The following is a 17,714-nucleotide window of genomic DNA, read 5'->3' as shown; positions in this document are numbered from 1 at the left end:
TTTTGATGATCATGAATCGGTATGAATAAAAATGGGGGATTTGGATGTGAATGGATTTGATGTTGAATTTGTTATTTTGCGCCAAATAAATATGAATTTTGCCATTCCCTTTTCCATATATGTATTTTAGCATCAGACAAAAAAATAAAATAGTTAGTATTATTACTTTTAATTATTATAAAAAAATAAAAAAATCAATCGGGATGACTAAAAATAAATTAATTGCAATTTTATTTGCCATTTTTTTGTTTTGGTACGAAACAAAATAAGAAAAATGTAATATTTTCTCTTTTTTTTGTATAGCTTTTTGAAGTTTATGAATCAATTTAGAATTGGGATGAATGAAAATGGCGATTTGGATTTTAATCAATTTTTTTGGCACTCTTATGGTATCCATATATGTGTCAGGAAAATATGTAAATTGATGTTAAATGTTTTATTTTGCTCTAAAGAAATACGATTTAATTTCCCGTAACATGCATCAAATCAAATTCAAGTTTAATTAAAACATGGATAGATAAGAATAAGACCCTTTTGCACTGAGAAGTGAGGGGGATATGGGCTCAAAATACAATCCTGCTATAGGGCCCCAGTTGATCGAGGGGCGGCCCTGCCTATAATATACGTATATGTGTATGCTGGCGTATATTTGGACATTTAGCAATATGATGTTTAAAAAACAAAACTGTTTTACTATTAAGTGTATTTTTAGCAATTGTATTTGGTTAGCATGTTAAATAAAAACACTTTTTATATTTAGTACCTCGGTGAAATCTGCCTGATGCTGGTACGCGCGTCATCTGAGTCTTATAAAGTCCCAGACCTTGTCAGTGCGCGCGTGTTTGTGTGTGCGCGTGTATTAGTAGTAGTTCTAAGACAGGAATCCCGGAGCGTTTCCTCCAAGCAGCAGCGGGGGCAGTTTGAGCGGCGGCGACCCGCAGCCAATGAGCGTCACCGGTGCGTCGTGACGCAGCAGGCCGCGCTTGATAAGGCACGCCGCGTCCTGCGAAGTAAAAGGCGTAAATGTGACTCCTCCTCTTCTGTTCCACTCACATGTGTGCAGCCTCGTTGGCAGGAGACTGCAAGAAGGAGAGGGAAACTCTCCAATTACACCTTTTTTTTTGGTGAAAATAATAACAATATTAATAATAATAACCTGTCACGTTCATGCAAGCGGCGACTTCACGCCGCAGACTGTTGACCGGAAGGAAGTGCTTCACTTTGGGCTTGTTTGGCTGCAGAATATAACTTTGCATTTTTTTTGTTTTTGTTTTTTTTTAATCACTTTTTGGCGAGGAGGTGCAGGATCAACACTTTTATGGGGAGGAAAAAATTAATAGCAATACATGCTGTTAATTGAGAGTACAACTTCCTATTAAGGAATGAATTTGGGATAAAATCACCTTTTTTTTGGATTTTTAACTTCAATAAAAAGGAGGAGGAAGGGAAAGAAAAAAAAGCCTGGACATTATTTTTATTTTTTTTAATAGATTTTTTTTCTCTGATGGACATCTTGGCTTATAGATCGGAAGAGAACAGTTACAATATCCTCCCATCGGCGGCAACCATGCTCTTCCACGGCCTGCCCGGAGGGGACGTGCACGGCGTGATGGAGGAGGTGGACCGGAGGGGGAAGAGCGAGTCGGCGGCCATCAGCTCCGCCATCGACATGGGGGACAAGGAGACGGTAAGGAACCGGGAAACATTCGCGTACACGGTGGCCTTCATGTGGACGTAGGATCGGTTGCGTTTCCACGCAATTATTCATCAAAAAAGTGATCAAATATATTTTGTGTTTTCTTAAAAATATATATATTTGTAAAATGAGTTTATTTTACATTAAATTGATAGTACTTTGTTCTATTATTTTAAATTACTTTTTTTTTTAAATAGATAGTTTACGTGCTTTTTAACTAATAACATATGTACTGGGGACTTATGCTGAGTTCAATCAAACATTAATTAAAATAAAAATTACATTCAAAATGTCCTTTTTAACGAATACGATATGTACTAGGCACCTTATAATGGTGAGTTTAAACAAGTATTAACCAAAATAAAAATTGCATCTAAAAAAAATTGAAGATTACGTATCTTCTTTTTTAACGAATAACATATATACTGGGGATGTATTGTGCTGAGTTCAGTAAAATATTCAGTAAAGTGAAAAAGGAATGATATGTATGGGCATTTTTTTTAAATGAATATAATATGTACCAGGGACTTTATTATGATGACTTTAGTAAACTATTAAGTACAATAAAAATCACATCTAAAAAAATATATGGGCTTTTTTAACGAATAACATATGTACCAGGGACTTTATTATGCTGAGTTCAGTAAAATAATAAATAAAATAAAAATTACATCTAAGAAAATAAATAGTGTTTATGTGCTTTTTTGAAACTAACAAAATATGTATTTATCTTTTTAGGTAAAATATATCTGTTTCGTTAAATTACTTTTTTTTTTAAATACTTCTTCAATGCTCAAAGCACAATTGTACTGCTAAAAAGAGTCGAATAAAAACAAATACAAAAAATACATTCCTGTTAGTTTGGTATGTTGCAATAATATTGCAAGACTATTTTATTTTAATAACTCTATTCTTTAAATAAATTTCAACGCTACTATTAAATGCATTGCAACGAAGACCTTTTTATAGCTGCTTGTTTTGTTTTTATCCGTTTTTATTCGTTACTCTGCTACATTTTTTAACCATTGTTTTTTTTAGGTATTGTTGTAAAAATATCAGAGTAAAGGTTAATTCTAATATCATTTGTGGTCCAGTTTATAGAAAGGGGGACGTTTGCCAACTCGTGCGTGTGTGTGTGTGTGTGTGTGTGTGTGTGTGTGTGTGTGTGTGTGTGTGTGTGTGTGTGTGTGTGTGTGTGTGTGTGTGCGTGTGTGTGTGTGTGTGTGTGTGTGTGTGTGTGTGTGTGTGTGTGTGTGTGTGTGTGTGTGTGTGTGTCCCGCAGGCCGTGCCGTGCATGACCACGGAGCGGGTGGCCCTGTGCGCCGGCTGCGGCAGGAAGATCTCGGACAGGTACTACCTGCTGGCCGTGGACAAGCAATGGCACATGCGCTGTTTGAAGTGCTGCGAGTGCAAACTCAACCTGGAGTCCGAGCTCACCTGCTTCAGCAAGGACGGAAGTATTTACTGCAAGGAGGACTACTACAGGTATAGGATCAGGGACCCCAAAGTACCACCAAGTGTTCTTGTATATATATATATATATATATATATATATATATATATATATATATATATATATATACACTACATACATATATATATATATATATATATATATATATATATATATATATATATATATATATATATATATATATATATATATACACTACATACATATAAACACACACACACACACATATATGTATGTGTATATGTATATATATATATATATATATATGTGTGTGTGTGTGTGTGTGTGTGTGTGTGTGTGTGTGTGTGTGTGTGTGTGTGTGTGTGTGTGTGTGTGTCTGTGTGTTTATAATATAATATACTATAGCAAACTTTACATTTTACATTTACATTTTAATTCAACATAGTAGACTCAATTCAACATAGTAGACTCAAACTATAACTTAGTGTATTTAATCTATAACATGGTTGATTTATACTATAAAACATTGGACTTTAACGTTATTATAGTGGATTTAAATCGCTCTATCCAACTGGCGGCCCACAGGCCACATCCGGCACGGCAAAGCTTTTCATTTGGACCGCCAAATGGATGAAACCACATTATTTATGTAAAACACACAACTGTGGTTATACTTTTGTGATGTTTATTTTATGTTTAAATTTTTTTTGTCCTGAAAAACCTAAACGAAGGAAGACATGCAAGACATGTATAGAAATACAACTGAGGAAGGCAAATAATTCAAAAGTAGGAACATCAATCCTCAACAAAACTTCTGTGGCTTCTGTTTCTTCATGCTGTTAACTATCTGTTTAGCTGCACACGCTGGAAGCGAGTAGCCAGGGCAGAATAATGGATTTGTTGACAGTGCAGTGTGAAAGCCGATGTGTTGACTTTTGGAATTAAGTAAACCCTGTCTCTAAGGAATAAAACCTGCGGAGGCACTTTCTGATGAAACATCCACATTTTGATGTCATCTATATTATGGCTTACAACGCAGGTAGGACGACACACTCGTTTTTCCTTTGAAGGATTGTCCAGCCGAATTAATTGTACAGAAATATAAATATAACAATCACAAAATAGTCATGATATCATCGGCCCCTGAGCTCTTGCACTCTTGAAACTGTGGCCCTCTTTATTATGTAGTTGAATAGCCCTGATTTAAATAATAATATAGTAATCCTTAATATTAATATGGTGGACTTAAACTATAATATAGTGCAGGGGGGTTCTAAACCTTGTTGACCTCAGGGCCTACTTGTCCACTCCAGAGGGGTCCGGGGCCCACTCCAATATTAGCACTGAATCAACAATCTTACTCTAATTTTAATGGTATTCAATAATGATATTTAACTTACTTACAGTTTCTGACCTTCTCAAATGATATGAATAACATGATGAGAAATACATGTACATCAAATAAATGAACCAGGGTGTACACCGCCTTCCGCCCGATTGTAGCTGAGATAGGCTCCAGCGCCCCCGCGACCCCAAAGGGAATAAGCGGTAGAAAATGGAACCTAATTATTGATAAATAATAATAAACTAAACTGTAGTCTAATTCAAGTGCAACTGAAAATACAGCTTCACCACTTGGTCATATTTTTTGCACTTGAGAAACCCCTCGTCTGTCCTCCTCCAAGTGGTGGAAAAGTGTATTATAACTGAGTACCCAGAAACTGAATTTTTTTCTGGTGGCCCTTTAGTTAAGAAACACAGATATAGTGGACTTAAAACTTACATAGTGGATTTCAACTATAATGCAGTGGACTTTACTCCTTATAATACAGTTCTTAACTTAAAAGGGTTCATTTGGGCTGATAATGAGAATCATATAATGACAAAATATTATTAACCAATACAACCTTTTAAATGCATTAAAATGTGCCCTTTTTACAATCATTTATTGACATAGAAAACATTTAGCAGTGTGTCATGGGACATCACGTGACCGGATATGACTTCCTCAAACTAGCAGTGTGTCAAGTAAGCTAGCTATATAGTTTCACAAAAACTTAGTTTTTTTTCCGCCATCAAAGCTCATTTCGAGACAACATAACACTCGTAGTGCTTTAGTATGGTGTTGGATACTACACTTTGATCATTCTTACTGTATTTCTTCATTTGTTCCTTAGAATACGAGCAAGACGAAAATGTTGCTAACAAATAGCCGTTAGCCACAAGGGACACTTTTTGTCACCATAGAAAAAAATGCGACAATGACATTCAAATACATGAAACTTGTTTGATGATTTTCAAATAATATATGCTAATTGTTCTATTCCAAGTACAAATGTGGGACTAATCAAACAAAGTTTATTATTATTATTAAAAATACAGAAAAAAGGATTCTATTTGTAAGCACAAATGGGTTTTAATGAATTGAGCCCACTATTTTATTATTATTGCTAACCCATAAGAACCCTTTATGACATGGGGGTCCAAAGTGTGGCCCGTAGCTCTGGTTATTTGACGAAATATATATATTTTTAAATGTACGAAAAAAAGATTATAAAGACAGAAAAAAATGCAGAAGTGTTGGTAGTTATAACTAATAATATGCTTGTTCATCTATAACAGAAAGCTCAGACAAATGATTTATTTCAATGTATTTTAAAAGATATGTCAGTTTTTAGCATTTTGTTATTTATCTTTTTTTTTTTTTTTACAAAATACAATACGAAAAATGTGCCCCGCTTTTTCAGAAATGCGGGCCCTGGTGAATAAAAAGTTTAGACATCCTGCTTTAAAATGACCTAAACTGGGCCCTTTATGCAACTTGAACTCATTAGGTGATGAATAAGAAACATTTAGGGGTGTGTCATGTGACAGTCACGTGACCGTATACGACTTCCTCAAACTGGCAGCGTGTTTGGTAAGCTAGCTAGTTTTCCAAAAGTGTATTTTTTGCCATTAAAGCTCATTGTAAACGCATTCAACTATTGTAGTGCTTTAATAAGGGAACAATTATTACAATTTGATTGTTTGTACTGTATTTTTTCCATTAAATTGTAGGATACAAGTGAGTCGAAAATGTAGCCAACAATTAGCCGTTAGCCAAAGGTGACATTTTTTGTCACAATAGCAAAAATGCTAATAAGACAGTCAAATACATGTCACTTTTTTGATTATTAAAAAAAAATAAAAATAAAAATAATAATAATACTACTACTAATAATAATAATAATAATATATATATATATATATATATATATATATATATATATATATATATATATATATATATATATATATATATATATATATATATATATATATATTTGTTCTATTCCAAGTACAGTTGTGTAACTAAGCACAAAAAGTGAGTAATGTTTATTATTATTAGAAAAAAATACATTAACAAATACATTTGTTAGCACAGATGGGTTTTTATGGGTTATATTAACCCATAATAAGCATTTAAAAGGACATAAACGGGCTCTTTATGCAACTTAAACTCATCAAGTGTACTATAGGAACCATAGGAGTGTGACGTGTGACAGTCACGTGACCGAATATGACTTCTTCAGCGTGTTTGGTAAGCTAGCTCGTTTCTCAGAAACTAGTTTTTGTTATTTTTGGCTATTAAAGCTAATTTCAAATAATAATGTGGTGCTTTAATAAGGTACAACTTATTGAAATTCGATCGTTTTTACAGTATTTCTATGGTGGAATCATAAAATACAAGCGATAAATAGCAGTTCAAACTGCTGTGTATGGGATGCCACAGGGGACATTTTTGTCACAATAACAAAAACAAAACAAAAAACGCAACTTAGACACTCATTAAATGTCAAGGTTTCGATCATTTTAAAGGAATTCTGCTCAAATGTAGTTAAGCACAAAAAAGTGAGATGTTTCAAATGTAGGCCTATTAGAAATATATAATTAAAAAGAAAGTGCCGTTGCTGTCGTAAAGTTAGTGTTTCTGAGTGCTGCGTTCAGGGTCCATCCGCTAATGGAGTTGTGTGTTGTCCGCAGAAGATTTTCGGTGCAGAGATGCGCTCGGTGCCACCTGGGCATCTCGGCCTCGGAGATGGTGATGCGGGCCCGGGACCTGGTCTACCACCTGAACTGCTTCACCTGCTCCACCTGCAGCAAGATGCTGACCACCGGGGACCACTTTGGCATGAAGGACAGTCTGGTGTACTGCCGGCTGCACTTTGAGACTCTCGTCCAGGGGGACTACCAGGCGCACTTTAACCACACGGACGTGCAGGCCCCGCACAAAGGCTTGGGCCCGGCCAACACTCTCGGACTATCCTACTTTAACGGCGTGGGGACAGTACAGAAAGGCCGGCCCAGGAAGCGGAAGAGCCCCGGGCCCGGGTCGGAACTGGCGGCTTACAACGCAGGTAGGACGACACGCTCCTTTTTCTTTTGAACGATTGTCCAGCCGAATTAATTGTGCAGAAATATAAATACAACAATATTAGTTATGATATCATGAAAAATAGTCCATTATAGTTATATGTGATACCACTGATTTTATTTTCCTTTCGATACCGAGTAAAAAAATGGGCTGGTGTCGCTGATACCGATCCGATACCAATACGTGTAAATATGCCCAATGTGTCTGCTAAAATGTAAACAGTTGTATATTTCAAATAATAACATATCATAGCATAAATAATACAAGACAAGTTATTTATTTATTTATTTCAAACTCTTAATATTGAGGCAGTGGCGTGGAAAAACATTACAATCGCGCTCATACAACAGAGGACACGATCAAGCAAAATACTCCAAAATTATGTTTCAATCCATATAAAAAGTAAATAAGTAAAATAATAATTAATAAGAACTACCAGAATAAAAAGTAATCTACAATTACAAAACATGCAATTTTGACACATTGCCTCATCGACAAGTTTAGTTACTTTTTTTTTTACACTGTTCATGTTTTCTCTAAGTATCAAACGTATTTTTATTTGAGAATCAGTATTACAGATAAACATCTGGTATCGGCGGTATCGATATCTCGGTATCGATCCGCACGTTACTAGGGTTCATACATTTGTAAAAGTGAAGACCGTCCAAAGTATTTTGTAAACATAAAGCGACAACTCACTATTATCAATGAGATGTACAGACTATTAAAATATGATTTTTACCATATAACACAAAAGCTCCATAATAACTTCTCAGATAGTAAATGTCGCTCTATTGATTGGTTTTTAGCAGTTCGGGAACTCAGATTTATTACAGCATAGAATAAAAAAAATATTGACTGGATTTCTTTAATCTGTGTCTCAACAACTAAAAAAAACAACTGAAAAACTGTACATGTGAAAAATATTGACATGCATCATCACACAACCAGATTGCTGGATGAGTTGTGTCAAATGTGTGCATAAATAACAGCAGGCTGTACGTTTTAGAGGTATGTCACATGACGTGAAGAAGTTGAAGTGAATATCGCACACATAACAGAATGATGCAGTAAATGTGCTCGAGTGTGGAAGGTGTAACATGTTCTCTTTAGGCTTGACACAAAACTTTTTTTTTTTTTTAATGATCCTTCGCCGTTTGCTTTTCACCATTTTTCCACTTGTCAGGAGACATAAACCTCTGCAGACCCCGACACTCCCAACCCCCCACTTAGATACTGCAAGAGCGGGCAGGGACTACAATAACTTTCCTACAGTGCTGGGGCAAGTTAGTTATTTCCTTGTTATCTTTTTGTTTGCTATAAATTACTCCATGCAATGTAATTTTACCATTTTGAATACGTTACACAAACATATTAACTTGATTTTCTCCGCATGAGTTAATGCACAAGTGCTTAAAGTGGTAAAATATATCAAATTCATAAAAATACAATAGGAGGAAATACATGTAAAATGTTTTATATGTAAATATGAAACAATATAAGCAATATATCAGATGTATAACAGTATTTTAGAATGTGCCCTTGATGACAGATTCTAGAAATACATTTACAAAAACAAAAACAATAACAATGGCAAACTAAACATTTGTTTTATTAAATATACATATCTTGGCACATAAGATTGGTTTTGGCCTTTTCTTTTTTTCCCTAAATGTAAAATATCAAAATCCTTGAATTTTTCAGCATGTTTGGCCCAAGGTACAAAAAAAACCAGCATACCGTTTTGGAAAAGCTGAGGTTTTCATAAACTGTAAGCCATAATTATCCAAATGATATCCAAAGAAGGCTTGAAATATCTTGCCATATGTCATACATCATATATTAGTTTGGAAATCTAATTGTTGGAATCAACAAACGTTGCACCGTATTCTATGTTTTTTCTATTTCACCTGTATATATTGAAAATATATACAGCTGATTTTTTTATAATAATCAAAATGAGTATTTGGTAAAAAAAAACAAAAGCATAATGTAGCATACATTTAGAGCAGGTGTGTCCTAAGTGCGGCCCGGGGGCCATTTGCGGCTTGCAGACACAAGTTTTGTTGACCCGCAGCATATTGTCGGGAAAAGAAAATTAAAGTGTAAGACAAAAGAGCAAAAAATTGTATTGTAATTAGAAAAAGCTTACATCTTTCAATTAATAGTAATGTACAAAGTCACATATAACACAATATTTTGTCTTTAGATATATATATATATATATATATATATATATATATATATATATATATATATATATATATATATATATATATATATATATATATCTGTTTTTAGAATTTTTAGAAAAATAAATAAATATCAAAATGGCCCCCACATACTTGATTTTTCAGTATGCGGCCTTTGGTGGAAAACGTTTGGACACCCCTGATCCAAAATATTAGATGCATTCAAAATAAAAAAAGAAATTAAATTACAATATAAACAAAGTTAAGTTAGCCAGATACAGCTGGAGGAAGTAGCTGGGGAGAGGGAAGTCTAGGCTTCCCTGCTTAGGCTGCTGCCCCCATGACCCGACTTTGGATAAGCGGAAAAAGATGAATTGGTGGAAGTTAGTCATTTAGTTAATCAAAAAATAAAATAAAATCATACTAACTTAGGAATTCATTAATTTGAAAAGTTAACAATAGTAATAAACGCTGTTAAAAGTGTAACTGAATATTAATATTTTGGTAAAGGCAGAATTATTGACTCACTAGGTTTTGCAGTTACACAATCATATTGTTATTATTAAAAAAAAACAATAAGAATGTTAAAAAAAAATCAATATGTAATGAGAACAAGATGAAATGTTATCACTAATAATGATTAATAATATACTTAGTAACCTATAATACAAAGCTTACACAAATAATGTGAATTGAAATATTAATAATGTCTGTTTTTAGCCTTTTTATTTTTCCCAAAATAAAAAATCACAATCAAAATGGCCTCCGAACACTTGGACTTTTCACTATGCTGCCTTTGTTGACAAAAGTTTGATAAGTCCTGCTAATAAAAATGAAAAGAAGTGTAGCTCGCCCTCTTCTGTCCAAAAGCGGTAACAACATTAAACCACACCTGGGCAGCAGATCATGCCAGTGGGGGTTGTTGGCGTGTGCACATACCGGAAGTTTTACATCAGGTTGCGGTGGCAGGGATGACAACAGGAAACAATGCCCAGACTGCGTCTTGCTCAAATGTTGCAGCTTGTTTCTGTTTTTGTTTTTTCTTTGAAGAAAAGCAGCATTTGTTGTGGCCTGTATGCACTCATTAGGAGACGTGTTGTTCTGATGCTTTTCATTTGCTACTCTTCATTCGCAGCGTTATCATATTCAATACCAAGCGTTATGCACGCACCAACACTTTGGTAATTGCCAAGAAATTTTGCAGACTGGCACACACGTGTGTGTCTGTGTGTGTGTGTGTGTGTGTGTGTGTGTGTGTGTGTGTGTGTGTGTGTGTGTGTGTGTGTGTGTGTGTGTGTGTGTGTGTGTGTGTATGTGCGCGCGCACTGAGGCTTGGCCAGCACCTCCTGGTAAAATTTCCGTACAAAATAATATAAACAAGGGATGTATAATGGTTTTTGTTTGTTCACATGTACACAAACACAGTATGTTTTTTTTGCTTACATGCTCAGAAAATTGATGCATAAATGCTTCTATGTAGGGTTAGGGGTGGGCGATATGGCTGCAAAGTGTATCATCGGTCAATATTGATCATTATTGGTATTTTTTATGACTTATCGACAATAAAGACCAAGAGAAAAATAATGTAACTTTCCTCTGATTATAATCCCTCAGCTATCAAGGCGGAAAGGAAATGTCGACAACAGCACTCAAACAATGTAGACAAAATAGTAAAATCACATTGAAGACTTAACAATAAGCTCTTAGAATGAAGGTGCAAAAATAAGGAATATGTAAGAAATGCAAATGTAAATTGTAAGAAAATTGTGCAAAGTGTGAAAATGTAAACTATTTTCTGCAGGTTTAGTGCCAGGCAGTTACATCTGTGCTCTAAAGGGTGAGTGTGGCTAAGGTGGTGTGGTATTTGCGGTCTTGCCTTGCATCATTTCCAGACCACTTCACAACATCCGCTTTCTTAGGACAAAGATGAAAAATATGTATTTAAAGTTTTATTTTCTTATTGTTATGGATTGCTTGTTTATCTCGATAAATATTAATATTGTTTTATCGCCCAGCCCTAACAAGGGGCTTCGCTAGGAATTGTGGACCGCTTAAAAAAAACACCATAAACAATCCTATTTTGGGAAGGACTATTGGAATTGTCACAACTTCCCCCCGCCCCCTTATATGTCAAAAAAATGCATATTAAAAAAAAGTGTATATTAACAACATGATTTCCATCATTTGCAATGCAAATGTTAGCAACAATGGCACGATTCACGTGAACCCTACAATCGTTTTTTTTTGTGTCCAGACTAGGGCAAGGCGATAAACGATATCAATATACATATTGTAATACACAAAATCGATATCAATAAAAATTCCTTCGATAAAGCAGTCGATATATTTTTTTTCTTCTCTGAAAGTTGTGAAGCAAGGTTGGTTGCATGAACAAAGGCACTCGCTCTCTGGTAACCGAGCAAAGCATGAAGTGATCCCTGATCACTGGTAGTGACACGCTAACAGCCAATCAGGAACCAGTATCAACTATCATGTTTGGTTGATTCTTTGCATGGCGTCAGAAGAGAAAGTCAAAATGAAAAATTGTGGATAAATGAGGAAAAGTCACCTCGACAGTGTGGTACTTTTTTAGCATTTTTTTCAAAGAGACCGTAGTCAGACCAATGTGTACCACCTTAGCCGTGCTCACCTGTTTTCTTTTCAACCTTCGTCCGTTCCGTATTCGGGTGCACAAAAACAACATGTAGGAACTAAAGTGCAGGACTGTAAAATATAACAGACTTCAAAATTATAGTAATTTGGTCTAATAATATTTAAATAATTACTGCATAACATTAATTCCTTTCTATTGTTAAATAGGAATGTCAGGGCAAATGATCAGGGCAAAAATAATGTTACACAGCCATAACTTCCTGTCAGTAAATCTCCAGAAAATAGTTCTGCTCAGGTTTATCTGTTTACATTTTCACATTTTGCACTATTTTCGTACACTTTATGAAGCATTTCTTATACAGTCCTTCATTTTAAGAGCTTATTGTTAAGTGTTGAATGTGATTTGAATATTTTGTTTACATCGAGTGTTTCCCATGCATGTGTTGACATTTTCTTTCTGCCTTGATAGCTGACATTTCAAATAAAATAGATTTTCTCCTGCTCTTTATTTCCCATATCCATCGACTGATATAAAACACTGATATCGTGATACAGTTTCCAGCCATTTCGCCCGGCCTTCATCCAGACTTTCCTAAAATAGCAAGGATGCTAACATGAGAATTGTTTCCGCTGTGTGAGAAGCCAGAAGATGCTCGCAGACGGAATCCAAAGGAGGATGATTAATGATGGTATCTGAGTTCCCGCTGTGTAATCATCTCTCTCCTCTTGTTCCCCGCTGACTCGCAGCGCTGAGCTGCAACGAAAATGACAGCGAGTCCATGGACCGGGACTCGCAGTACAGCTCCAGTCAGAAGACCAAGCGCATGCGTACGTCCTTCAAGCACCACCAGCTCAGGACCATGAAGTCCTACTTCGCCATCAACCACAACCCAGACGCCAAGGACCTCAAGCAGCTGGCCCAGAAGACTGGGCTCACCAAGCGGGTCTTACAGGTGAGCCAACACCCTCACCCACTCTCATATCCAAATAAGACTTTGTATAAGCGTGTTAGCCCAGTTGAAAAGTAGAAAACAAGTGAACCATGGATCTGGTCTTTGCTTCAAATCGACTCCCCTTTCCCTGCTCAAACTGCAGATTCCACTAAACTGAGGTCTAATTCGCTGAGCTCGTGGCTATCACTGACTCACGGGTACTCAACGAGGACTCACGTTTGTCTGACTCACAGGTTGACGAAGGCTCGAGTTCCGCTGACTCTCAGGTGCTCAACAAAGAATCTGGTTTCACTGACTCACAGGTTGACAAAGACTGATTGTTGGCTTTGAAAATGACTTGAGTTTCAGTGACTCACAGGTTGATAGAGGTTGATAGAGACTCGAGTTTCGCTGACTCACAGGTTGACGAAGACTCAAGTTTCACTGACTCCCAGGTTGACAAAGACTTAGTTTCACTGACTGACAGGTTGGGAAAGACTTGAGTTTCACTGACTCAGGTTAGTGAAGACTCAAGTTTCACTGACCAAGGTTAGTGAACACTCAAGTTTCACTGACTCACAGTTTGATGAAGACTTGAGTTACACTGACTCACAGGTTGACGAAGACTAAAGTTTCACTGACTAACAGGTTGACGAATAATTTAGTTTCACTGACTCTCAGGTTGACAAAGACTTAGTTTCACTAACTGACGGGGTGATGAAGACTCGAGTTTTACTGACTCCCAGGTTAACAAAGACTTACGTTTCACTGACTTCATGTAGGGATGATGCTCGAACCCGGTTTTCCCGGTTGTTCGATAAGAAAAGAGCCGAGTCCTCGGACTCGAATCCCTTTTTGAGAACCGGTACCCGTTATCGAGACCACTATAGTAAAGAAAAAGAGTTGGTTCTTTATTTGAATCCCTGGGAACGAATCCCATTCTGACAAGAAATGCCCCGTGAGACATCACAAGAAATGACGTCACGTAGCTCAGTCATTTGTCACGGTGGGGTGCAGCGTGCTGCGGTTTGTTCCCGGGACGCAAAACTGACGGCTCCGGACGAAAGCGTGCAGGTAGGAGATGATTTATTTCTCATAAATCATACACATTACAACAGACAGGAACGAAACAAAAGGAAAGCGTGCCGTTCGAACGAGAAACTAAAGCAAAAACTTACTTAGCACAGCAATACTAGAAGCTATGGTAACTTTAGCACAGGAATCATGAGCTCGAAAACCAAAATGCCAACGTAACTGTTGCAAATGCAAACAATGAAGCCACGATGAGTGACCGGAAAAGGCAGGCTTAAATAGAGTCTCTGATGAGCAACAGGTGCGCGTACAAGGCAGGTGAAAATCATAAGTAACCATGGTGACTAAAACAAACCCCCGAAGTGCACAAAACAACTAAGGAAGTCCAAAACTAACAGAACATAACAAAACAAAACATGATCCGACCACATCATAATACATCACAGTTTCATATCATTTCACTTTAGTGAAGTGAAGTGTGAAGTGAATTATATTTATATAGTGCTTTTCTCTAGTGACTCAAAGCGCTTTACATAGTGAAATTCAATATCTAAGTTACATTTTTAAACCAGTGTGGGTGGCACTGGGAGCAGGTGGGTAAAGTGTCTTGCCCAAGAACACAACGGCAGTGACTAGGATGGCAGAAGCGGGGATCGAACTTGCAACCCTCAAGTTGCTGGCACGGCCACTCTACCAACAGATATTTTTTGAATAATAACATATCTGTGAATTAGTATATACAACAGTTTTGTAATATGTAATTAATTAATTCAGTCATTATTAATATACTGAGATGAAGAATATCTTATTTTCAATAAGGTTGAAAGTATTTCTCATAATTCTTCTTCTTTGTACTTTGTAAGCACTATTCATTTGAACAACCTCTTAAACTGGATCATATCAGTACAATGTTTAACTTCTTTACTTAATCCATTCCATCATTTAATTCCACATCATTTTAGCTGTTTGCAATTTTACCAAATCATCGAACTTTAATATTTTTGACTCAATAAATAAAGTGTTTATATGTTCTCTATATCCAACATTATGTATCAGTCTAATTTATCTTTTTTGTAACACGGTTAACGAATGTAGCGCACATTTGTAGTTATTTCCCCACATTTCTGCACAATAACTCAGATATGGTAATACTATAGTATCGAGCAGTAGAGGATGTAAAGTGATTTGTTAAACCAAATATTGTGTTTTTTTCCATATACAACAACCTATCTGGACTCGATAAGAGAATCGATAAGGAATCGGTTCGATAAGAGGATTCAATAATAGGCTCGAACTCGATAATTTCTTATCAAACATCATCCCTACTTACATGTTGATGGACACTCAAGTTTTACTGACTGACGGGTTTGACAAAGACTCCAGTTTTATTGACTTTCTGTACAGGTTGATGAAGACTCTAGTTTGACTGACTGACGGGATGATAAAAACTCAAGTTTTACTGACTAAGGTTAAGAAGACTCAAGTTTCACTGACTCACAGGTTGACGATGACTCGTGTTTCACTGACCGACGGTGACTCAACAAAGACTTGAGTCTCGAGGGGGGATCTGCCATGCACGTACAAAATTCTGCGCATGCATGCTTTTTCCGACTCGGGTTCACTTGAGTACCTGAGTGACTTCAGCGAATAACTCCTAAGAAGTCGAGTCATTAAAAGTTCACTTCTCATCAGTATTGATGGTAACATCAGGTCCAATTAACATTGTTAAAACAAAAAAACAAAAAGTCACTATTCTGCACGAAAGAGAAGTCGGCTCGACCCTGGCAGTGATTACGTCCCAAAAACAAAACATCTAAGAAGAAAATCAAGAGTTTATTTGTGCATCCACAGGGCTCGAATTTGACCACAGCAACCGCGGCAGATGCCGCGACTACCCTTGTCACTTGCCGTAATGCCCTAAAAAATTGACCAGCATTGACGGCAAGAACATGCCATGACCGCTCTTCACTTTTTACTTATTAATGGACAATTGTAACAATTGTATAAATTGATAAAAACACCCCGAGATTATTTTTTTCTTACATTTTCAATTGTTTAAGACATCGCATAATTAACGTTAATCGGTATAAACAACGTGGACGCAGCCATTTTGGGCGTAAGGGGACACTATGCCAATTTTATGTTTATGAATATATACATATATATATATATACACACATATTATATATGTATATATATATATATATATATATATATGTATATATATATATATATATATATATATATATATATATATATATATATATATATATATATATATATATATATATATATATATATATATATACATACATGCACATGCATGCATGCATGCATACATGCTTTGGAGCCCCTGCCTCGAAAGGAAAATAATGTTTGCCTTGTCCATAGTGCCAACTTGCTTTGGTGACCTAAAATATGAGCCCTCCTTTAAGGCAACACTTGCCTTGCCCTTAAAAAGTTAAAATTTCGAGGCCTGCATCCATGCTTCACACTTTTGGATGTGAGACCGAGTTGTTGAAGGCCTTGACATTTTGGTGGATACTGTAAATGTTTACTTGACGACGTGCATGTTTTACATTTCTATGCTTCGAGGTGAGTGCAAGTAAAGTTGGTTGTGCACTTTTAGCGGTAGAGGATCATTACTTGCAGTAATGGAAGCGCTTAATGTTAGCTTTCAAACACTGCTAAATGTGTTGCATTAGCGTCTTGTTGTATGGAAATATTCATGGCGGGTACTTTATTAATAATTTGCTCCATTTGAGTGCTTGTAGTTTGATTTATCTGTTGTTGTTTGTTAATTGGTGTCAATGAGCTTGTAGCTGACACTCTTCTGGTTACATGGAGGTAAAACATGTGTGTGATATTCAGGGGTGGACCAAATTTGGGTATCGGTCTGACACCAAGTGCATGCAAAGATTCAAAGGTGCTGCCGATACCAATTTCTAAAATCAGCTAATTATTTTGTGATTTTGCATTTAATTGGATATCGGTATATACCAGGGGTGGGCAATCAATTTTTACCGGGGGCCGCATAAGTAACCCGAGCACTGCTGGAGGGCCACATCGACAAAATGTCAATACAATTTTGCTCAATATTATTTTTGATATACCGTAAGATAAATAATAATAATAATAATAATAATAATAATAATAATTAATAATAATAATAATTTCATTTAACCTAACTTATCTTTATACAAAAGCAGATTGCTTTTGATGGTTTTATTTTTAACACTGTCTTACACAACACTTCCTGATGTATATACAATGCAAAAATGTCCATTTCTGCACAGGGTTAATTTCTGTCACTTTATCCTGCATTATCCAACATTTTTCCCTGTCAGATTTGGACAACAATCTGTTGTTAAAAATCGTTTATAATCACATTTATTTTATA

At 36.0% G+C, this 17,714-nt stretch overlaps 1 protein-coding gene across 2 annotated transcripts in view; it reads left to right on the top strand.

Annotated features, from left to right (window-relative positions):
- The first annotated feature begins 1,029 nt into the window (after nt 1-1,029).
- The window catches only part of lhx2b (LIM homeobox 2b), a 31,749-nt gene continuing 15,064 nt past the window's right edge, over nt 1,030-17,714 (top strand). Inside the window, exons 1-4 of one of the 2 annotated variants that reach the window (XM_061980574.1) lie at nt 1,030-1,687; nt 2,979-3,181; nt 7,158-7,528; nt 13,098-13,303. In XM_061980574.1, coding sequence (XP_061836558.1) covers nt 1,505-1,687; nt 2,979-3,181; nt 7,158-7,528; nt 13,098-13,303 — 963 coding nt within the window. In that variant the 5' untranslated portion in view covers nt 1,030-1,504. Of the gene's footprint in view, nt 1,688-2,978; nt 3,182-7,154; nt 7,529-13,097; nt 13,304-17,714 lie in introns of both variants that reach the window. The other variant, XM_061980573.1, reaches the window with a different exon arrangement.

The sequence above is a fragment of the Nerophis lumbriciformis genome, linkage group LG20, assembly GCF_033978685.3.
Source record: "Nerophis lumbriciformis linkage group LG20, RoL_Nlum_v2.1, whole genome shotgun sequence".
Lineage (NCBI taxonomy): Eukaryota > Metazoa > Chordata > Actinopteri > Syngnathiformes > Syngnathidae > Nerophis > Nerophis lumbriciformis.
Note: the sequence above shows the minus strand (reverse complement) of the source record. Positions and strands in the feature narration are given on the sequence as shown.